Here is a 23646-nt window from a genome sequence, read left to right as displayed (position 1 = left end):
AAAGCAGTACCGCAGAGGCTTGGGCCCGAGAGCCCCCTTGCATAAGTAGTGAGTGCCATTCACTGTGTCCTGACCCAAAGGAAGAGGCGGTCACTGGTGTATGCCTGAGAGCAGCACAGCGTCACTCTGCGGCTCTGCAGTGTGTGTGGACGCCACCAGGCTCTCACTAGGAGTTACATAAACCCCAGATAATACCTGGTAGGTAAAAGAGTTTACCTCTCCCGATTTTTTTTTTTTTTTTTCCTGTTTTAGGCATGGTCGTGCAGTCCGCTGCATTCTGGAACGAGGAGAAGACATGTTAATAACTGGAGGCCGCCACCCTTACCTTGGAAAGTATAAAGTGAGTAGAAGGATGGGGGATTTATGTTGTAAATATAACATTACAGAAATGCAGAGGGCAGCATCTGGCCACTCTCTACCAGGGAACAACAGTGAGCAAATCAACAAATTGTGCGTCACACTTTCTCTTCCTTGTGCTGACTGATTACTGGCTGGTTCAGTGAAGCTTTTCTGCTTTCCTCAAAGATATCAGTTTGTGGAAAAAGTGCGAGCTGGTATTGGCTGCTACAGAGTGCATAGCTGGAAAACATGTGAGTATATACATACGTCCATGAAAGTGGATCTGATAACCACACTATTCCCACAGTTTTATACGTGGGAGGTAAAAACAGAATAGTTTCTGTAACAATAACGTTATGCGAAATTGCAGATGCTTGCCGACAGCTTCCTCATTTATCAATATGTCAAAGGTATTTTGGTAAAACTCTGTACCAGAAATTCCTAATTCCTAGAAAAGTTTCCGTAGCAGAAAATAAGTATTCTTTTGCTTTCTAAGAAATAAGTTTACTTGTCAGAATGGGCTAACTGCTCTAACAACTAAAAACTCTCCCGGACTTGGACCTTTTATGTGTTAATTCTTGCTCAAGTAACAGCCCAGTGTAATCAGAGGAGGGTGGGAGGGGGGCGGAGAAGAGGAGAGAACTGTGCTCCACAGAACCACTCATGGACGCAAGCTGTTTCCATCTAGTAGCGCCACCATCCTGCCCTCTGACCGCACTGTTGAATACGGAAGCCACTAGGCACATACGGCTATTTCAATTTAAATCTACTAAGTTAAATGAAAGTTAAAATCCAGTTCCACGGTTGCATTAACTATATCTCAAGTGCTCAGTAACCACCTGTGGCTAGTGGCTGCCATGTAGGACATGCAAATAGAGAACATTGCCATCATCACAGGAAGTTCCATTGGCTAGCACCGCCCTAAAGACTCTGTCCTCCACTGGATTTTCTGCAGAGGGCAGCAGACAAGGGAAGGGAAGGGAAGAGAGGGAGCAGAGTGTTGTGTGGGAGATGTTATGAGCACCAGGCCTGGAAGGGGTGGTCCTTGCTTCAATCGACACATTATTGGCCAGAACTTTGCCACCTGACTGCAAGGGAGCATGGGAAATGTAGTCTTCCTGTGTGCCCAGGATGAAAGACAACAGGATTTGTTGAACACATCACATCGTTTCTACCACAACTGGTGTACCTGCATACATATTGTTAGAAGATAACGAAGGTATATATTTCAACTTACATTCACCCTAAGCTATATTTTGAATTGGGTTTAGTGCAACATAGATTTATTAGAGCAAACTTTGTCCTGAAGGAGACCACATTTTAGCCGTTGAGGGGGAAATAAGACTTACACATATGAAGTCATTATGAAAACATAATAATCTCAGGTTAAAGGAGGAGGTGCACATAGTAAAACTATGGGGAGAGATGAATATGAGTTAGAGTGTGTAGAGGAAACTTCTTAGAGAAGGTGAAACGTAAATGACCTTCAAGAATGGATTGGCAGAAAGAAGGCATACCAGGTGGTGGGAATAGTAGCAGCGTAAATGCAGAGGTGGGATACACGTGGCCTGTTTGATAGGGGCAGGAGTAAGGGGAGAAGGGGAATTAGAGCACAGAGTGCTTACTGGAAAGTAATGGGAAATAAGATGGGTTGGGTTAGGTGATGCCAGACTCAGAGTGGCCTGAGAATCCCAGGATGGGGGGTTAAACTTGATCTCGTAAGATACAGTGAGACTGAGTAGATGCTTGACCAGTCAGGTGTCATAACCAAACATGGGCGCTTTGAGGGGGAGAATATGATGGCACTGGGCAGGACGGCCTAGCGAGGAGGGAGGACGCAGACCACCTGGAGGCAGCTGATGCTTTCAGACATGAAGCAGTTGGGGTCTGGCTACGATAGGAAGATGTAGAAAAAGAGATGGGTCCAAGAGCTATTATGGTATAAAATAAAATAGAATTCGGTGACGAACTTAGCAAAATATAATGGAGAATAGAAACCACAAACATGCCTTGGAGGTTTCTGATAGAAAGAGCCAAGTTGGAAGGAGGAAACAGTCTAGACGGACAGGGATGAGTTTATTTGTGTGTCTGGAGAAGAAGTGACAGTGGGACATTTAAAAGTGGAAATGTCCTTCATCGATATGGGACTTTATTGAAAAGACTGGTTTATAAGTTACAGAAACCATCAGCGTAATGATGATTAAAACCTTGAGAAAATAATGTGTTCTGATGGAGGATAGTATGAGGACAGGAGTTGATATTAATAATATTTACAGTAGTGTTATTTAGGATACTTGCTAGGTTTCAGTCACTGGCTTATGATTTTCCCTGCATTACCTTACTTATTGCCAGGTCACAGATAGTCAGAGAGGTTATATGACTTGCCCGAGATCACAGAGTGGGTTACGTGGCAGAACCAGGACTCAGACTTAAACTGCTGAATTCATAGTTCATGCCCTTGACTTCAGTTTGAATTTGGTTCCATTCAACAAAAATCATTAAAATAAACTTTACTTTTATTATTATTATTATTATTATTATTATTATTATTATTATTATTATTATTATTATTATTATTTTGGCTACGCCGCATGGCTTGCGGGATCTTAGTTCCCCGATCAGGGATCGAACCCGGGCCCCGGCAATGAAAGCACAGAGTCCTAACCACTGGAGCACCAGGGAATTCCCCAAATGAACTTTAATAAGTTCAGAAATATTGAATACATCTTAAAAGCAAGGAAGATATTTATTTAAAAGACCTCCAGCAACACCAAATGCTGCTGAGAATTGTGATGAAATTGGGCCCTATGAGAAAAATGTGCAGAGTCCATTACGTGCAGGCCACCAGATTTGGAGATTAGAAGATCGCTGGCTTTAGGGGAAAAGGTTTTGGTGGAAATATGAGGGTGGGAGTCAGAATTCAAGAACTTATGGCGAGAATAAGAGGTCAAGAAATATGCAGTTGATTTGCTTTAGGAGGAGAAAAAAGATTGAACAGTAGTGACAGATTAAACAGGAGGGGTTTTTTTGTGTGTTTGTTTTGCTTTTATATCTTTCTCTATCCTTCCTTTTTTTATTATTATTATTTTTATTTGTGGCAAAATACACATAACATAAAATTTACTATCTTAACCATTTTTTTAAAAATTTACTTATTTATTTATTTATTTATTTATTTACTTACTTATGGCAGTGTTGGGTCTTCATTTCTGTGCAAAGGCTTTCTCTAGTTGCGGCAAGTGGGGGCCACTCTTCATCGCGGTGCGCGGGCCTCTCACTAACGCGGCCTCTCCCATTGCGGAGCACAGGCTCCAGACGCGCAGGCTCAGCAATTGTGGCTCACGGGCCTAGTCGCTCCGCGGCATGTGGGATCTTCCCAGACCAGGGCTCGAACCCGTGTCCCCTGCATTGGCAGGCAGATTCTCAACCACTGCGCCACCAGGGAAGCCCTTAACCATTTTTAAGTGTACAGTTGGGTGGCATTATTAAGTACAGTCACATTGTTGTGCAGTCATCGCCATCCATCTCTGGAATTCTTTTCACCTTGCAAAACTGAAACTCTGTACCCATTAAGCAATAACTTCCCATTCCTTCCTCTCCCAACAGCCCCAGGAAACCACCATCCTACTGTCTGTCTCTGTGCATTTGACTACTTTGGGTGCCTCACATAAATAGAACCATACAGTGTTTGTCCTTTTGTGACTGACTTATTTCACTTAGCATAATGTCCACAAAGTTCATCCGTGTTGTAGCACGTGTCAGAATTTTTTCCTTCCTTTTTTTTGGCTGAATAATATTCCATTGTATGTATATTCCATATTTTGTTTCTCCATTCATTTATTGATGGACACTTCAGTTGCTTCTACCCCTTGGAATGATGCTGCTGTGAACATAGGTATACATATATCTCCCTGAGATCCTGCCTTCAATTCCTTTGGATAAATACCCAGCTGCACCATTTTACCTTCCCACCAAGAGTGCACAAGGGTTCCAGTTTCTCCACATCTGCACCAACACTTATTGTTTTGTTTCTGTTTTTGGGTTGTTGTTTTTTTTTGCTATAGTAGCTATTCTAATGGATGTGAGGTGGTATCTTATGGTTTTGATTGGCATTTCCCTAATTATTAGTGATGCCGAGCATCTTTTCCTGTGCTTGTTACCCATTTTGTGTATTTTCATTGGGGAAGTGTCTATTCAAGTCCTTTGTCTACTTTTTAATCAGGTTGTTTGGGGCTTCTTGTTGTTGAGTTGCAGGAGTTCTTTATACATCCCAGATATTAACCCCTTATCAGATATATGGTTTGCAAATATTTTCTCCCATTCTCTGGATTGCCTTTTCACTCTGTTGATTGTATCCTTTGATACCGGGAAGTTTTAAATTTTGATATAGTCCAATTTATCTATTTTTCCTTTTGTTGCTTATGCTTTTGGTGTCTTATCCAAGAAATTGTCAAATCTAACGTCATAAAATTTTTCATCTATATGTAGAGGGTTCACAAGTGACAAAGTAAACTTTAGAGAGACTTGGTCCCCAGAACCAGTATCAAAGGTCCACTCTCTTTCCCCAGGCTGGATTCATGAACGATGGCAGAATCTTGGCCCTGGATGTGGAGCATTATAGCAATGGAGGTGCCTCCCTGGATGAGTCATTACTTGTAAGTGTTTTAATGAGCAAATTCACATTCTGGAAAGTGTTGCATAAAATTATTTAATTCCAAATAATGTTCAATAGTTAAATAATATTTAATTATAAAAGCATAAAGATTCGCAATGCAGGGAGCAAGTAGACTCATATTACTAACTGGTGCCCCCAGGGTGAGCCCAGAGATACTGGCTGAGTCTGCATCTGTGTGTTATCTCCGTGCTTCCCAAACTTAGAGCTCTTTTCCCAGATGTGAGCATTAGACCTTCACCTTGACCCCACTTATGTTTTGAAATGGATAGTTCTTTGCCGTGGGGACGCCCTGTGCACTGTAAGATGTCCCTCAGTATCACTGGCCTCTATCCAGTATGTGTCAGTGGCGCAGCTACCCTCCAGACCTAACAACCCAAAATATCTCCAGACATTGGCAAATGTCCCAGGAAGGAAGAGGGGAAAATTGCCCCTGGTTGAGAACAAATGCATTAGGCCAAATACCAACATTTTTTTTCCTGTTTTTCAGGATATTTTATTCTGTAGACTGAGAGAGAGAGTCTACATTCTGTAGACTGAGAGGGCCTATGAATGCTTCAAAGGCTTTTGGAAATTTTTAAAACCTGGGGAAAAATGCATTAGCCCTAATGTGAAAATTTAAAAGTAATGATTTCAAAAAAAATTATTCAAATCTTTAAAAATCATTTTACAGTAAAAATGCATTTAATTTGAGACATGCATCAAGGTTAGCATGTTTGATGTGACATAGGTCATTTCTGGCCTGATTTTGGTCCGAAGTCTCAGGATGGTAAAACAGGTGCAGAAGGATGAGGTCTCATCACATCAACTCTGGATTTCCCCAGATGATAGAGATGGGACTTCTGAAAATGGAAAATGCCTACAAGTTTCCCAACCTGCGCTGTCGGGCATGGGCGTGCAGAACCAACCTTCCATCCAACACGGCTTTGCGAGGGTTTGGCTTTCCTCAGACAGGGCTGATCACCGAATCCTGTATCACGGAAGTTGCAGCCAAATGTGGGTTGTCTCCTGAGAAGGTAAAACTGAATTAGTTTCACAGACAAAAGATAGTGAATTTTAGAGGTGGGAGGGCCACTGGGGGTCTTCGTGTTGAGGAATTTGTGGTCCATAGGGGCTACATGATTTGCTGGAGGTAACTCAGCTAACTAGTTAATACAGAGCAGGACTCCAGAGTTCAGGGGTCCTTGTCTTACTCGGGCTCCTCCTCAAAACTCCTGGGGCAGAGGGTATTGAGGAGTGAGCTCTGGATTCATTGTTAGTGAGAAGTCTCCATGGGTTAGAAGTATAACTGCTACTAATAAGTTCTGTCAAACCCTTCTTTCCTCTGCTTCCTTAACATCTTAGGCAGCTGTCATCTGAGTCATTTCAGTTACTAAAATGGCCTCCTTTCTGTTCTTTAAGTCTTGGTCCCAATTTCGTTCATTAACAAGCTCGGTTCCCTTCCCAGGATCCTGGAGTAGAGTTAGGGTGGGCAGATGGTGTGCCCTCTGCCCCCTTCTCCCTCCCGTGAGGACCAGGGAAAGCAGACACAGCATCTCCCCAGCTGACTTCTCCCAGCAAGCTCTCTGTCCTCTTCTTGGTTAGATGAAGCCACTTTTCAAGTATGTTGTCTCCGGGCTCCATTTCTGCCAGCCCTCTCAGAAATCGACAGTGCCCTGCAAGCATTAAATCTCCAACTGACCCTCAGCTGGCACCTCACGCAGCATCCCCTGAAGCCCACGCCTCTTGGCCCCATGCTGCAGCCATCCATGGAAAGCCCCAGTCCCTGATTCATCTACCTCCTTCCCCCCCCAGCACTAGAATTTGTGACCATAGGCAGGAGCCATCATCTTTATGTCTCTTGAACTTGGTGGGGTGAGGGGGGGCCCTTGCCCCTCCCTTCCTGGCTGTCTCACCATGGCCTCTTTCCCAGATGTTCGGTCACATTGGTAGCACTAGGAGGAGGATCAGCTAATGACCTCCCTTCATCCCCAGAGAAGATGGAGGAGAGAGTAACCATCCTTCAAAACACCACAGCAGGGATTTCCCTGGTGGTCCAGTGGTTAAGATCCACACTCCCAATGGAGGGGGCCTGGGTTCGATCCCTGGTCAGGGAACTAGGTGCCACATGCCGCAACTAAAGATCCCGCGTGCCGCAACTAAAGATCCCACGTGCTGCAACTAAAGATCCTGCGTGCCGCAACTAAGACCTGGCACAGCCAAATAAATAAATAAATAAATATATTTTTTAAACCCCAAAAAACAAAAAAAACCACCTTCCCCAAAATGGCACAGCTCACTAATTTCCAGTCATCCTTTTATAATGATCTGGGACTTTTTGGAGGGGGAGATGGGAAGAAGATATGTCTGTAATGGCCCCTGTCAGCTTGGGGAGAGGGCTGGCCTCAACTGCTGAGAGTTTTCTCAGCTGAGAATGTGAAGTACTTGACCTTTTGTTCTCAGCTGGGCGCCTTAGTCACCAATTTCTGGGAATTCAGGAAGAATTCTACTCTGCTTCAGACATCCTGGGATAGAATCTCTTAATTGGCTTTTCATCCTAGTTATGGGCTATATTTAAACAAACTTTCATAGTTTCCTGTTTGGAAGTGAGTGGTCTTCTCTTGCCTCAGCATCTGAAAAATCGAAATCACACGGATCATGTAGCCTGGAATTAAATTCAGCATTACCTTTCAACAGATACTCACAAGTACAACTGGAATTAAGAGTCCACAGTGTACCTGGACTGCACTGTTGAGTTACATAAGAAATATGAGGAAAGGAGTCCTTCCTCTGAACTTACACAAGAGCAGCATCGAAGGCATATAAGTGCTAACACATTTGATAGAGGCTCTAAGTAGAGGAAGAGGAAGACGTTATGTGTTGGGAAAGGCTTCAGCAAGGAGTAGATTGAACTCAGTTTGGGTTTTCTATAATGAGCAGAATTTGACTAGGAGGACAGTGGGTGGGAGAGACTATGTCTGCCTAGTGCCCCACCAACCCTTTTGATCTCCTTCTCTTTTGTAGGTCCGAACGATAAACATGTATAAGGAAATTGATCAAACACCCTACAAACAAGAGATTAATGCCAAGAACCTGATCCAGTGTTGGAAAGAATGCATGGCCATGTCTTCCTACGCCCTAAGGAAAGCAGCCGTAGAAAAATTCAACTCGGAGAATTGCTGGAAGAAGAAGGGGCTGGCAATGGTCCCCCTGAAGTTTCCTGTCGGCCTTGGATCAGTTGCTGCTGGTCAGGTCAGTTCTCCAAACAGACAAATCAAAAGGTGTTGAGGAAACTTTCCATTAAGGTGGATTAGCCATATGGTTGCAATATCTAATTGTTCAACTTCCCCAAAGCTGTGCTCCGTCCAACTAGTTTTTCTCCAGAGGAGACGAGAGCTACTTTGCCCACTTCCCCAGGGTTGGTGACAAGCATTCTTGCTGGGAAATTGGGAGACCCAGCACCTATTCCTGACCTTGGAATTGAACAGCTGAGTTAGCTCACTGTGGGCCCATATCACTCAAGTATAAAATAAGGGTGGGGACCAATGACCCCCAAGACTCCTCTTCAGCTACTCTGATTCTGTGAGATAGAAACAGGAAATGAAATAGTAACAAGAAGCTGCAAGGCACTCGGTGCTCCTCCCCTTTTTGGTGGGTTGGGGAAAACTACATCCAGAAAAATAAATAATTTAAATATCTTTTCAAACACAATCGTAGAAGTTTTTTTTCACTTTATAGCCGTTAAAGGTATCACGGGGAGGACTGAAAATCTCTACTTGTTGTTTACTTTCTTTAATTGATTAAATGAATTCCCTGCTTGGTTGGTAAACCTCACTTGCAGCTTCCACCTCTTCATTCTTGAGTGGAACTTAACCCGGACAGCTGGTGGTCTTTATTCTCGCTCATTGTACAGCAGGGACATGGAAACCCTGTTCCCTATGTTCTTACGTGTCCATATGTGTATCTATACATACATGTGGATGAGGTGGCAGAGCGCTCAAAACTGTAGTCGCTCCCCTTCGCAGAGTTCACACCTTTGGCTGAACCATGAAGAGGGTACGGCAGGTGTGTGTGTTGAGCGCTGACAGAATAGGGATAAATGGGGCTGGGGCTGTGAGGAGAACTAGTGTGTAAGCCGTGTGATGGGGAGGCCAGGAAAAGCAGGCAGGAAGGTCCTTCCCCCATTTCCACACCCATCATCACCCATCTATCCTGACTCAGCCTCGATGTAATCATCAGGACATTTTCGTGCAGCGTTGATTGTAGGTGGGTTAACGCAGAGGAACACATAACAACACAGTGGTGATCTGATTGCAACCTTCCTATGCTTCTCCTGTTTACGATGGCAAAACAGCACAGATGTTGTTTAGTTATCTGCCTACAATTTACTCAGATGAGAGAGTCAAGAGGCTGTGGTTGAGGAATAAAGGCAAAAACAAGGTTATTAAAAAGGAAAGGAAGGGGGAAAACTATCCCTAGAAAAGGGTTAGCGAGCAGTGACAAAACTTTGTATATCGTTTTGGGGCAAACTGATTAGCCGGCAGCCAGCAAAGAGGTCAGTCTGGGCCATCTGTCCTTGAGTACACCGACCAGGATCATGCAGAAAACAATTTCCATTGTATATGAATCTTCTGGAAATTTGGGGGCGTTAAGCTGTGGGTAGACATGGCAGGCTGTCTCTGTTCAATGGTTGCCATTACTTAATACCTGGCCTCCACAGGACACTAGGTCTGTCCCATTTCCCTCATCAGAAATTTCTCAAAAAGTAGATAAAAATTAACGATAATTACTGAGCACCTACTATGTTGTAAGTTCTTTTAGATTTTATCTCATTCAGCCCTCAGGGCAACCTATAAGATTTGTAACCTTATGTTAATGGTGAGAAACTGAGGCTCAGAGAGCTTAAATAACTTGTCCAGAGTCCCACAGCCAATGAGAGGTGGGGCCGGTGCTAGAACTCATGTCCCAGAGGCTCCAGAAGCTGTGCTTTGTCAGCTACATCAAGCCGCTTCCCCATAGCACCTTCTGGGGGGAACTGAGGTGGGATTCAGCTCAGCTGGGAAGAAACTAGACCACAGCCAGCAGCACAAATTCATTCTCAAAGGCTCCTGAGAAGCTCTCCCCGCCACCACCATCCCCTCCCATCCTTCCCTGGAAACCAGCTTCTGTGCTTAAAACATTTGCTTAGGACTGAATTGCAGAGTTGAATTGAGGAGTTTGAGATCAGTCAGGCTGCTTCCTGGAAGCCATACGCTGAAAGCCTCTGTTCTGAAGCAAAGCAGATAGAGGGGGGAACTAGAGCACCTTCTGTGTGTATGGCCCTAGGCTGGGTGATTTGCAATTTCCCACTTGATTTAAGCCCTATCTCCCCTCTGTTGGCTGGTGTGATTCTGTTTCATAGCAGGGGGAGCTGAAGCCCACAGAGGTCCGCTCTCCTACGGAAGGACATCCAGCTAGTGAGTGGTAGAACAAGGACTTAACTTCGGGACTGTGCTCCCAACAGCTGAGGGTGTCAAACATGCTTCACCTGCATTAATATTTAATTCCTAGACAGAGCACTGAAGTGCACACAGTATCTAATGAACCTCTATATTCCCACTGCCTTCATACGGCACCTGGCACAGAAGAGGAACTCCAATGTTTGAATGGCTGAGACATTTTGGGAATCTGTTGGGTCAAAGCTCACGTCTCACCAACACCAGCAGTCATTGCTTGAGGACTTAAATTTCACAGACTAAGTTCCCAGTTTATATTGGAGAACTGTCTGTTCCCACGTGCCAGTTGTGCTGATTTCGTAGATGCAGCTTTGCAGAATTATCCTTTGTGGCGCTAACGATGAAGCATCCGGTGGTGCCACTTAACTGAACCAAATTCGACATTTTAAGCGGCCCAAGAAGACTGCAGCAGCACATGGGACAAGTTACTCAGCAGTCTCGGACAGAAATGCTGCCCTGGACACACAGGCAGAGCGCTGCTGCCAGTGGGGTCACACATGAAGGAAATGCACAATCCACTGTACTTGTAGTTCAATCACATGTGCCAGCTACACATTTCACCCACAAGCAACTCCTGAATTGCTTGCAGAGCCAAGGAGGCCAAATATAGTGTCTGCAAGCTTAAGGAGCAGATTAAATGGCTATCCTATTGCCAATTCATTTATCAAACTTCTATTGAGTACTTACTACTCATGACGTACTATGTTGCTTTGCAAAGGATGCCTCAGGACATGGACTGTCCTTCCAGGGGGCTTACATTCCAGCAGAGTACAAAGAGGTGCCGTAGAACGGAGCCCAGGAGCAGCCGCTGCAGCTGGCATCCCCTGCCGTCTGGTGCACAACCCCTGGGCAGCCCGCCCTGGGTGCTCTGTAGAGGATGTCACTCCTTATCTTTATTGTTTAGAGAATAAATGACCAGGAGCACAAGACAGTGTTTCCAGGACTGATACGTCAACAGACAGTAAAACATGCTCTGCTGGATCTCCCCAAGGCACTTGGATATGATTGTTATGGCAACGATGCCTTTCCTAAGGTTCTAAGAGTCTCCCTTGGGCTGTGAGTGTATGTGCCTTTGTCCTCAGAGGAAGTGCTCCTATGTCCCCATTTTCTCAATACATCCCTAGTTTATACCAGCTGACCAGGTAAATAGAGCCCATTTTCACTGTCAAAGTGCCTGATTTGGAATGCTAGAGGCTTCTGCTTGTCATTTGCTAGAGTAGTGTGAACCTTTGGATGCCAGTAAAGAGGCAGCTGTCCAAGTGTGGCCCATGGCCCACAGGTGGCTATAAAGGTCCTTCTGGTGGGCAAAACATCTATCTAGGAATGCACTCCTTTCCTTGGGCATATCTGGTGATTGACATGCAGTTCCCTTGACTTTCACTTCTGACCAGGGTTGTTTATAAATAATCTAAGTGAGTAAAGCAAGGCTTAAAAATTTTAGCTTCATTAAATGGAAATCAGCTTGTTACCAGAATTTTCTGAAGACCTGCCTTTACAAATCCTAGATTATTATGCCACTCTGCATAGAAGCTTAGATATTAAGAAACCTAGCCGATAGCTTTTAGTGACCCCTGGCTGGCCTAGACTACATCTAAGAGGCTGGCACTTTCCAGTTGAGCAGCAGTAAAGGTGTGCCTTGCAGGCCCCCTGAACCACAGTGGAACCACTAGAAGCATTTTTCTCTAGGACCATATGCTGTTAATATTGCTCGTATGCTGGAGACTCAAAGTGAAGACGCCATTCACATTTTCTGCAGTCTCCTGGGATATCTCAGTCTCTTGGCCCATCTCCATACCCCCTAGTTTAGCACAAGCAGACTTGGCAAGAAGGCACATTCCTATTGACTGTAAAACATGCTTAGCTTAGAGCCTCGGTGTTTCTGACCACAGCAGCCTTTTATTCTATGTTAGCTGTTTGGCTCCTTCTGTATTCCTGTGGGAGCTGTGTAGTTAGATAAGATTACTTCCAAGTTCTCTTCAAACTCTAAAGCCCTGTAACTCTGGGCCAAGATGATTGAGGGTGGGCTTAGCTCATTTTGCAGCAAAAAAGTAATGTCTATCTGCCCCATCTTATTTGGATTTTTATTTTTGCTTCTCTATAACATACCTACAACTATGGGGATAAGTGTTCATGTAAACAAGTCTTCCTTCTTCCCCAAACTATCTATACTTAACTTTGCATTTAAAACTGACACCCTCTCCCCCAAAAAACCCAAATCCAGATTATTGTTCCACCCTGGGTAGGGGGGATCCTTGAAGGTACCAGTGCACTGAGCTGTTCTACTGAGGAAATAGCGTAAGCAGCATAATCCTGCCCCAGACTCACAGCCGTCCAGCAACAAGCTGGCCTCTTGTGGGATGATCATGAGGCAACACCTGTCCCTGCCTTGCCCTGGCTCTGCTCAGTGCTCTCAGGGCAATGGGGAAAGGGTCTGTGTTTATTTTGGCACATGTGGAAAGGAGGGAGGGGATGCTTTACAGGGAAAAGGTTTTCTAATTGACAAGATATGTGATAATGTCAATCAAAAAGATCGTGGCAACTGTTTTCATCTTTTTTGCTTAGGCTGCTGCCCTGGTTCACATTTATCTAGATGGGTCTGTGCTGGTGACTCATGGTGGAATTGAAATGGGGCAGGGGGTCCACACTAAAATGATTCAGGTAAGAATGCAAATAATTGGATTAAGTCGGATGTGTGCTTGTAGATATGTGTATGAAAGAGAAACTTGGAGTGTACATTTTCTGTTCCAAAATAAAAAGGATAGGAGACCTTAGCTTTGACTACTTCAACTGCTAAGCTATTCACAGAAACTGGGTAAACAAGCCAGTTTTGTAACTGACCCTCCTAAAAGAATGTGGTAGAATAGCCTCTGGTTGTCTTATTGCTAAAGAAGGTTGTATGGTCATTTGCTGCTTTCCTTTGGATATATTAACAAGTGTGTTGTCTTTTTTGAATCTTTGCTGGGCAATAAAAAGATTTAGAAATTCTGATGTATTGCATTATTTCTTGCCCTTTTTAAAGTAAGGACTCTGAACAACTGATAGTATAAAACACATTTGATATTTCTAACCAAACAACTACCAGTTTTCTTTTTGCTCAATTATTTTAGAATAACTTTTAGCTACTGTTTCTATTTTGCTAATTATTGTAATATTACAGATTATAAAACATTTGAAAGGCAAACATTATCTTAGAAAACGCTGCACAATTCCACCACTTAGCAATAATCACTGTTTTGGGGTCTATTTTGACTTTTTTTCTTTTTCAAAAAATCACTAGCATTCTGTTTACATAATTTTGTATCCTGGATTTTCACCTATCCTTATAGAGAGTGACCATTTCCTCCTGTCATTAAGAATTCTTTACAATCATGATTTTTAATGCTGCATGTATATGTCTGTATAATTTATTTAGCCATCCCCAATTGTTGAACACTTCAGTGAACATTTTTGTCCATAAACCTGTGATCAAACCAATGATTTTTTTAAAAAATAAATTCCAGGAATGGAATTACTGGGTCACAGAATATATCTTAAGTCACTTGACACATGTTACCAAATTGTTTTCCAGAAAGTATCCATCACATTACACCACTACCCAACATTGTACGTTATGGATTGTTTAAAAAAAATATCTTAGATAATTTAATAGAGGAAAGTATCTCATTATTGCTTTAATTTGCACTTTTCTGATCATAGAGGGGCTGAATATATGTTTTATTTCATGTTATCACTCACTTGAGAATTGTGTGGTCATACCTGTCCCCCTTTCTGGGGTGAGACTTCCGTGTTTTCCTTATTGGGCCACCAGAAACCTTTCTGTTCTAAGCCTATGCACTTTGTGTAGGCAGTCTTCTGAAAGCCAGTGATGGGGAGGGCTCTGTATGCCTTATGCCCCTGTCGTAATTGTGGACAAACTCAACTAAGCCATGCTGCTAGCAGGAAAGAGAATGTGGAACCAGCTGAGATTAGTAGTATGATTTTTCCCTGTCATTAAACACAAAGGAAGAACCTAGCAGCTAGCTAAGTCCTTATGTTGGCCAGTGGCACTGGCACCATGTACTTCTGGGATCTCCGGTTGGTGCAGCTGCTTTAACAAAGCCATTGTCCTTTCTCAGAAATGCTCTCTTCCTGGAGCATCTCCAGAAATGTGGATAAGGCATCTCCTCTCTGATGAAGTCAGATTTGCTAGAATCTGGCAGAGTGCAGAGGTAGGAGAGGCCTTGAAGGTGTTGATTTCATGATGATGAAGACATGAAACATTTCTTCCTGCCTTGGCTTGGGGCCTCACCTCCTCTTCCTGGTGCTATTGCACAAAAGAAAGTCAAAGAACAAGAAAGTGTGCTCAGTGCTGGGGGGGCCAGACTAGCTACGGGGTCTTAGACAAGAGGAAGTTCTTGTGGCTGGAAGAATTCGTGGTCCTGCCGCTTGTTCCAGTTGGGCATGGGGGTGTTCCACACACATGCTACCATGTGCTAAGTGCACGGGTCTATGACTAACCAAAGAAAAGTGAAAGAAGATCTCTTCTAAAATCTAGGTGGCCAGTCGTGAATTAAGGATGCCATTGTCCAACATCCACCTTCGGGGAACAAGCACAGAAACCGTCCCTAATGCAAACATCTCTGGAGGTTCCGTGGTGGCTGATCTCAATGGGTTGGCAGTAAAGGTAAAAATTGTTGCAGTGGCACCCAAATCATGAACCCCATCAAGGCTGGAGCTCAGAAGATGCTGCAAATCAATCCAGCCCTTGTCTCCTTCCCACACCCTCTTGGGGAAAACTGCGCCTTCCCCCAGTCGGGGGCTCAGTCAATGTCCAGGACTGGCCACTCCCCTGAGCGGGAGATGCCACCTCCTTTCTCCCTCACTCCTGACAGCTCACTGTCCCCAAGCCCTATCAGTTCTACTCAGAAATGTCTCTTTCCAGTTCCAGGTTGCAGTACCACGGCTGCTTTGGTTCAAACTTGCGCCTCTTGTCAGGGCCATCGCAAGGCTCTGTCTGTCCACCCCAGTTTCATTGCCTTTCACTCTGGCTTCCTGCAGCCAGGGAAAGCTTTCCCACAAAATAAATCTGACCATGCTGTGCTTAAAAACCGGTGGTTTATCAACAGTTTTTCTCTTAAGTCCTGACCGCTTAGCAGGGCTTACAAGGCCCCCATCCCAGGCGGTCTGTCTTTAAGACCAGCTCACGCTTCATCCCCACCCCCATGAGACCTTTCACACCACCTCTTACGGGGTTGGTGTCTTCCTTCTCCGTGTACCATGAGCCTCTGAAATAAGCCTATGCAACAGCACATAATAGTGTGTTTTTGAAATTGTTGTTCGTGTGACATTATGGTCATAATTTTAACTAAAAAATAATCCCTAGGATGCTTGTCAAACTCTTCTAAAACGCCTTGAACCCATCATCAGCAAGAATCCTGGAGGCACTTGGAAGGACTGGGTGAGAATCACTGTTACTTTGTGTTGTATGTTACGGAAAAAAAAAAGAGAGAGGAGAGTGAGGTGTGTGAATCAAATATCAGTAGAAAGGGCACATTAAAAGGTACTGCAGTTACATCATGATCAATAGAGGCCTTTGGCTCTCGGCATGTGGAAATATTATCACAGCATGATGGAGGAACTCCTACATCTGGGACAATTCTCTATTAGAGAAAAGATGGTTCTTGTGTCCAGAACTCTTGTTTTAATCAAGAATTAATTAATGTTTCTTCCTAAGGAATCTAGGTATTTTCTAGATAATAGCAGTCCATCTATTTGTTCTTTTTTGGGGGTTCCCCTGTTCCTAAAATTGGAAGATAACACTAGCATCCTGTTATAAAAGTAAAAATCATATAAGCACTCTTTTAGACGGAGGAAACCAAGCCATTTGGGTATATATTCAGCAAGTAGTAGGCACTAAATGGAATAGAAATATTCAACTGCTTCCTTTCATCTACCTAAAATCTAATTGGATGAGAAGACACACATTCTAAAGTCAACTAGGAAACTTTTCAGAGTAACAGCTTCTAAAGTACCAGATGGTGTGGAATGGATACCCACTGAAGGCTGACAGTTCTAGGATGTCAAGTCATATTAAAGCACTGGTCTGGAGGAAATAACATTGGAGAGTCTTCCTTAGAAATGGCTCCTGCTATTCCATAGAGTTAGGATTCATTCCGTAGTTCATATTTATAGGAGCTCTCAATCCTTTCTGGGCATATTTATTTCTGCCCTTTGCCCAGTGCTTCCTGGGAGACTCTGGTTGGAGAAAGATGGAGAGAGATGCAGTGCAAGAGAGTTGGTCCTCCACCATCAAAAACTGCTGCCATTCAACCCACTTTCTTCTGTAATGGTTGCACTTCTCACATTTTTCTTTCTCAGACTTGGGGACATCATTTTGTATCTTAGTCAACTGTGTACACTGCAGAGTCAGGAGAACTTTTGGTATAAATGGTACAATTCAGCAAGATTGTACCCCTCTCCTAAGTCTGTTATGGATACATGATATTAAAATTAAGTGTCTGACCACCCATTTTTTCCTGAAATGTTCTGTGTTAATAGGCTAAGTCTTTCCAGGTGACTGAGTGAAATTCTTCATAAGCAGAACATGTGTTGCCCACAATAGTCCAATCTATAAGTGTAACATACCATGGGAGTCATTTATTATGATGATATGCATTGAACAAATGCTATGCCTACAAGCAGTGAACCATAAATGCCTATAGAGATGGAAAATGCTGAAAGGAATAAATTAAACTTGGTCCTTCCTAGTTATTACTACTGATCACTTTATTTAACAGAGTAAAATTAATATTGAAGTCTCGAGTGATTCTTACTTTAAACATCTTTATTGCATCACGTTGTATTCTTCTCTCCCAGGCACAGGCTGCTTTTGATGAAAGCATTAGTCTTTCAGCTACTGGATACTTCAGGTAAATAGTCCTTTCAATCACATGCTATGGAAAATAGCAGCGGTATCTTGAGGGGAAGTTTCATTTCTGTTTGACATTTTGGCAAAAAATGATTTTGTACCTTGTGTTAACCCACTGTTATAAAGAACATTTAGGTGCTACTTAATCCAAATTTCCAGAAAGCCTGGGAAAAAATAGACACACAAATAAAATACAGCTGAATCGATGATTCAAATCATACTGGGAAGTACTAGAGGGTTCCCTGGGGGTTAGTGCTTGGAACCCACAACAGTGGTTGACCTTTTGTTGAAAACTCAGTGTGTCCCTTAAGTTAGGAAATGAAGGGAAAGGGATGCAAATTAAACCCATAATAAGATAAATACCATTTCACACCTTCTAGATTGGCAAAATATAAGAATTTGACAATAACTATGTGTTGTCAACTCAGACACTTTGGAAAAGAATCTATCAATTTATCGAGTTATTTTAATGGAGAGTGGAAGCCATCAGAGAACAGAGTGATATAGAGAGCCATACCTGATTTTGTCTCTTTGCCACTTGTCAGGGGAGTCCCGGGCTATCAGGAATTGGCTATCAGGAATAAACCCCTCCAGAATGGGCAGAGCAGAGGAGAGAAGGGTAGAAAGTACTGGCAAGCTTCTGGCCTATGCTTCTCTTCTACCGTGGCATTTGTTTGGTGTTCTTAAAGAACAGTTAGGAACAGAGCAGGCCATGGTGCCTGATGGAGCGACCAGAGTAGTGGCACAGAATGAGAGCCAAGGGGCCTGATCCCTCGCACAGAAGGCTGAATCCTAGAGCCAGCAAGACAGGTGAACTGGCAAGCGTGCACCTTTGATGTAGTGTTTGGTGTAAAATCCAGGTGGAATCCCCCAAATCTGATGACGATAGGATTACATGACCCAATATTAGCCAAAAGCAACAGGATATCCATACAGTCAGCAGTTAACTTCCAAGCATAAGGAGTCAGTGGTAGGGAGTGGTTTCATGTTTTTACCAGGCAAAGCAAGTTTAATAAGAAAGAAGTAAATATTTATTTATTCAGCAGACTTATTGCATGTATTATGTGCTACACATCATTGTGCATGTGCACTCCTCTGGTTTGCTGTGCATACAAATTGAGCACAGCTCTTAACGGGTCTGTTTAATCGTTGTGGTCTGCAGTTAGGGGACTTGATCACTTAACAACGCTCCTCAAGAATTCTGTTTCCTCCAGGGGTTATGAGTCGAACATGAACTGGGAGACGGGCGAAGGCCGTCCTTTCGAATACTTTGTTTATGGAGCTGCCTGTTCCGAGGTTGAGATAGACTGTCTGACAGGTGCTCATAAGGTCAGTACCAATTGGGAAGGTCTTCAAGTTGAACTCTAGATACATCTATTTTCCACATATTCCATTTGTCCTAGCACCAGAGAGGCACCATGTAATCGGCCTAAGGATAATTTGTCTGTTTTACCAAGGAAAATAGAAGCTCAGCAATCGCCTCGGTGTTTTATGTGGAAAACAACTGGCAGCCTCTCTTCTTTGTTTCGCCTGCTCTTTCAAATGGAATCAGGAAAAAAAATCACTTCAAGGAAGAAACACAGCCTACAGGGGGCTTCAAGGAAGAAACACAGCCTACAGGGGGCTTCGATGTAGAAACACAGCCTACAGGGGGCTTCCTCTTGCATGAAATGCCATCATATGGCATTCTTGAAGGATTTCATAAGCATCCACAATCTGCTAACAAGCACCAAGGGCCAGCCCAGGGGAGCTAGTGGGCAGCTTTTGATATCTTTGGTCCAGCTAGGTCCTGCTTTTTAGATAGTTTAAGAGCATCCTTATGCTTTTAAGGAATGCTATGAGGAGATGCGCACACAGATTCTCACACACACACACACACACACACACACACACACACACACACGCTCCTGCTTCAAGGACTCAAGAGTTTCTCCTCTTGTAGCTGGGGCTTTGAGGGTAAATGAAGCCCCTTGCCACTATCAATAACAATAAATGATCATCGATGGATTAAATGGGACTGTGATACCCTCACAACTGTCATGTGATAATCTGCCCAAAACCTACCCAGAGGCAAGCTCTAGTTCTTGATATTTCCAAACATCCTTAGTGACTGCATCTTGGATTGTGATCAAATATAAATTTTCACTTAATATGTCTCCAGCCTGTATGTTTTTAAACTGTAGTCAGCCTAATCTTTGAAATTATATACACCCTTATTGAACCTACACCTTTATTGAATCTGCCCATTCAAGTATCTAGCTCGTCTGGATTCTGATTCAAACCAGATTACTTTTGGGGAAACTTGGACTGGGGCAAGACAATGAGCACTCTAAGCATGCTTTTCATGCTACGGTAGCTGTCCTGTGTTAGGGAGTTCAGTAGAAAGTTCTCTCATGCTAACTGATTCCTACATCCCCCCTCCCTCGAAGAAAATGTTGGTGAAGACTTAATCATTTGGGTTTCCTTGTGTCTTGCATATGCCTTGGTCTTGTTAAGATCTAAGAACAGGGTAATAATTAGCCTTGGTATGAAATGTTAAGGTGTGCTCTTATAATTTATTGAACAATCTTTTTTTTATATAAATTTATTTATTTATTTATTTTTGGCTGTGTTGGGTCATAGTTGCTGTGCACGGGCTTCCTCTAGTTGCAGCGAGCGGGGACTACTCTTTCATTGCAGTGCGCAGCCTTCTCATGGCAGAGGCTTCTCTTGTTGCGGAGCACGGGCTCTAGGTGCAAGGGCTTCAGTAGTTGTGGCATGCGGCCTCAGTAGTTGTGGCTCGTGGGCTTTAGAGCGCAGGCTCAGTAGTTATGGTGCACGGGCTTAGTTGCTCGGTGGCATGTGGGATCTTCCCGGACCAGGGCTCAAACCTGTGTCCTCTGCATTGGCAGGCGGATTCTTAACCACTGCGCCACCAGGGAAGCCCAACTGAACAATCTTAAGAGATGCATGAAACAGCCTTATCAGATGTCTTCATCAAAGCTGGATCTGAGGCTCAGGTTAGGCATCACCCCAAGGCAAAAGGCCGTAATGTGACATCCCACTAAGGGACCTCCCTGTGGCCTGTTTTTCAGAAATTCTCTTCATATTGATGGAATTGCTTTAACAGACATTTATTAGCTGATACCATTTCTGAGGGTCAGGAACCTGGGAGTGGCTTATTGGGGTGATTCTGGCTTGGGTTTCCTCATGAGGTTACCGCCAAGCTGTCGGCCAGGGTTGCAGTCATCTCAAGGCTCAATGGCAGCTGGAGAATCCGATTCCAAGCTGCATTGCGTGGTTGTTGGCAGGAAGCTTCAGTTTCTCACTGGCTGTTGGCCAGAGGTCTCCATTCCTCACCACATGGACCTCTCCATAGGATGTTTCGGTGTCCTCAGGATGTGAAAGCTGGTTCCCCGTGAGGGATTGGTCCAAAGGAAAAGGAGAGAGAGAGAGTATGCGTGATTAAGATAGAACCCAAGACAGAAGCCACAGTCAACCTAATCTCAGAGTGATGAACTATTACTTCTGCCGTATCCTACTGATCACACAAACCACCCCTGGTAGAGTGTGGGAGCGGGCTGCATGAGGACGTGAATACGGGGAGGTGGGGGTCATCGAGGGCCATCGTGGAGTCTGGCTGCCACAGCCTAAAACAGCGCTATCAAATGACAGTGCAGACAGCAGTTAAGTCCACAGCCTTGAAAGCAAAAGCTTCACTAACACTGCAGAATTGAGAGCACCCCTGCTCGCCTCCAGTTGAGGCCACTGGTCTCCTAGAAGAGGCCACCAGCCTTGCTAACTGGTGTGGAGGAGAAATTTACATTTCACTGAGTCTTTAAATAAGAGGGGTGGGTGCCTGAAGTTTTATTATAGTTAAACATTCTAGATCACTATCTAATTTACTTAAGAAAAATGCTAGATGAAAGTCCCAGATCAAATAAGGAAATTCTTGGGTTTCCTTTGTTCCATTAATAATTATAAGTAGAATCTGTCATGACAAAGACCATATGTCACATAAAAGAAGGTACAGACCTGCAGGGGAGCAAAGGTGTCACCACCAGCCTGGCTGGGCCTGCTGTCGTTCTCCTCATTTGTAGGTTATCAGAGAACTTTTGGTCACCAAAGTTGTAACGTTAGATTTAATCTCTGCTCTGCTCTAAAAATGAAAAATGTAAAATAGCAGATAACAAATTTTTTGCTGATGTACCCTGAGTTCTTGATTCAGTAACTGTCACCCAGCCAGTTGGACTCTGAATGTGGGGTTGTGTGGTAGCCACAAAGTTTTGCAACAAGGATCAAGAGGGCCAGGGACATTTCCTGTTTTCTGTGGCATATGTTCTGTTTGTTGTAGTGGATTAAACTGAATATGTTACATCACTCAGCTGGAATCAAAGTCAAGTAAATATTTTTCTCTCCTATTGTTTCCAAGAAAAATAAATCACTGATTAAGCTGGTTGAGTATTTATATAACTTTGAAAGTTATACATAATAAACTTTGTTGCTTCTTTCTCCTGAAATATAATGTGGCCCAAAGATAGGTTCTTTTCCAATGCCATCCTGACAGGAACTGCTTCTCGACTTTGTCTCCCCAAGTTGTATTCATTAAACTAAACGTTTTTACTTTTTTTTTAATTACTAGAACATCAGAACAGACATTGTCGTGGATGTTGGCTGCAGTATAAATCCGGCCCTTGACATAGGCCAGGTATGTGGAACTGACTTTCCTGACTCCCTATTTGTAAAAGTCAGAACTTCTGGGGGATCTGCCAGGAACACATCCCGCTGGCTTATTCACCATCTTCTTATTCTATCCCTTTATTCAGAATCTTTTGTTCAGGACAGCCACGGAACTCAAATCTCTTAGTGCTTAAAAAAGGGAAGGGAACAAAGGTGTTTCAGGTAGCTTTTGAAAAAACATACAGTCTGTGACTGGGGAGCTTGAATGAGCAGGACTAAGCCTAGAGGTGAAAAGTGAGCCCCATACCTGTGGGCTGGAAGTAGAATGCAGTGCTTAGTGCTGAATCTTCGGGAGATGATGGGCTCTGGCTTCAGGGAGTTTAATGTTGGGTTGAGATAGCAAACGTCAAATAGTTACAGCAGCAACTGTTGATGGGTAGCTTATTTTGCCCACAGACATTTTAAAATTTAAATTTGAAATAATTAACAAGATTGAAAAATCACAAGCTGTTTTACATGAATTTTCAAATGGCTAGCATCTCTTGGAAACACAGAAAATTTGTCAACACCGGAGCTCCGTTTCCACGAGGAAAAGTTGATTGGCTGCTTCTTTAGAGAGTCACATGCTCTCTGGAAGCTTCACTCACTTTCTTTACCCGCCTCAGCCCCAGTGGGCCATCAGCTCCCTACTCGCAATGGAGCGTATAGTCTTAGGGACTCTCCAATTAGGACATTGACTGGAGAATGGGAAGAATGTATGGGTTGGAGAAGTCAAAGCAGGCTTCCGGGAGGAAGTGGTGTGGACCAGGTAGTCAAAGAATGAGCAGGAAGAGGTGTTCCGGGTGGGAGGAGAGTGGAGGAAATCAACCTAAAGAAAGAGCTAAGATCCTGCACACCTTGTGTTCATGGCTGGCAGTGAGGAGAGGCTGGTGGCCGCGTTCACCCATGTCCCAGGAGCAGGACGTGAGGCTGGAGGTAGGGAGCAAAAGAGGGCCGGGTTGGTGGAAGCCTCCAAAGACAGGCACCTCACTTAGCGGGTGGAGGGGACTTGGCCCCGGGGAGCAGTCTGGAGTGTTAGGAAGCTTCCTCTAACATCGTGGTAGAGAAGAACATCTCTGCTAATAGATAGAAGTGAGGATGGAGATGGGTGGAGAAAATATGGCCACAGGAAGGAAAGAAAGGAAGAAGAGACTCAGAAATCAGAAGTCTGTGTGGAAGGGGAATTTTGTCCACGTGCTGACATCTAAGAACCGGAGCATTTTAAAGCTGTAAAGGAAGCTAAGCAAGCACACGGTTCAAACCCTTCCTGTTACAGGCGAGGAAACTGAGTCCAGAGGTGTGAGGCCAGCAGGCTCGTGAGTGAGGAGTGGCATGAGCTGCTAAGGTTCCGGAGCCCCGAGAGCCTTTCTTGGGGTGCTGGGGTCTGTGGCCAACCAGGCAGAGAGCGTTTCATCTGCCCTGTAGGCAGAAGAAGTCAGGGCATTTGGGCTACGGGCTCTCTGAGGGTTCTTCCAGAGCTGCAATTTTAATGCCAGGCTGAGATTCGAATGCAAGTCCTTTGAGTGAACTTAGCGCTAAGATGTTCAGACATGCTT

The 23646-nt window shown here is 43.9% G+C and overlaps 1 protein-coding gene across 1 annotated transcript in view; it reads left to right on the top strand.

The window, feature by feature from the left end:
• AOX1 (aldehyde oxidase 1) overlaps positions 1 to 23646 on the top strand; it is a 72457-nt gene that overhangs the window by 44930 nt on the left and 3881 nt on the right. Inside the window, exons 23-32 of the mRNA XM_068544690.1 lie at positions 253 to 340; positions 4908 to 4994; positions 5836 to 6027; positions 8015 to 8242; positions 13048 to 13143; positions 15020 to 15148; positions 15848 to 15922; positions 17341 to 17393; positions 18607 to 18721; positions 22014 to 22079. Coding sequence (XP_068400791.1) covers positions 253 to 340; positions 4908 to 4994; positions 5836 to 6027; positions 8015 to 8242; positions 13048 to 13143; positions 15020 to 15148; positions 15848 to 15922; positions 17341 to 17393; positions 18607 to 18721; positions 22014 to 22079 — 1129 coding nt within the window. The remainder of the gene's footprint in view (positions 1 to 252; positions 341 to 4907; positions 4995 to 5835; positions 6028 to 8014; positions 8243 to 13047; positions 13144 to 15019; positions 15149 to 15847; positions 15923 to 17340; positions 17394 to 18606; positions 18722 to 22013; positions 22080 to 23646) is intronic.

The sequence above is a fragment of the Eschrichtius robustus genome, chromosome 5 (assembly GCF_028021215.1).
Source record: "Eschrichtius robustus isolate mEscRob2 chromosome 5, mEscRob2.pri, whole genome shotgun sequence".
In the NCBI taxonomy this organism is placed as follows: Eukaryota; Metazoa; Chordata; class Mammalia; order Artiodactyla; family Eschrichtiidae; genus Eschrichtius; species Eschrichtius robustus.
The sequence above is the reverse complement of the archived record's forward strand: the minus strand, read 5'-3'. Positions and strand labels throughout refer to the sequence as shown.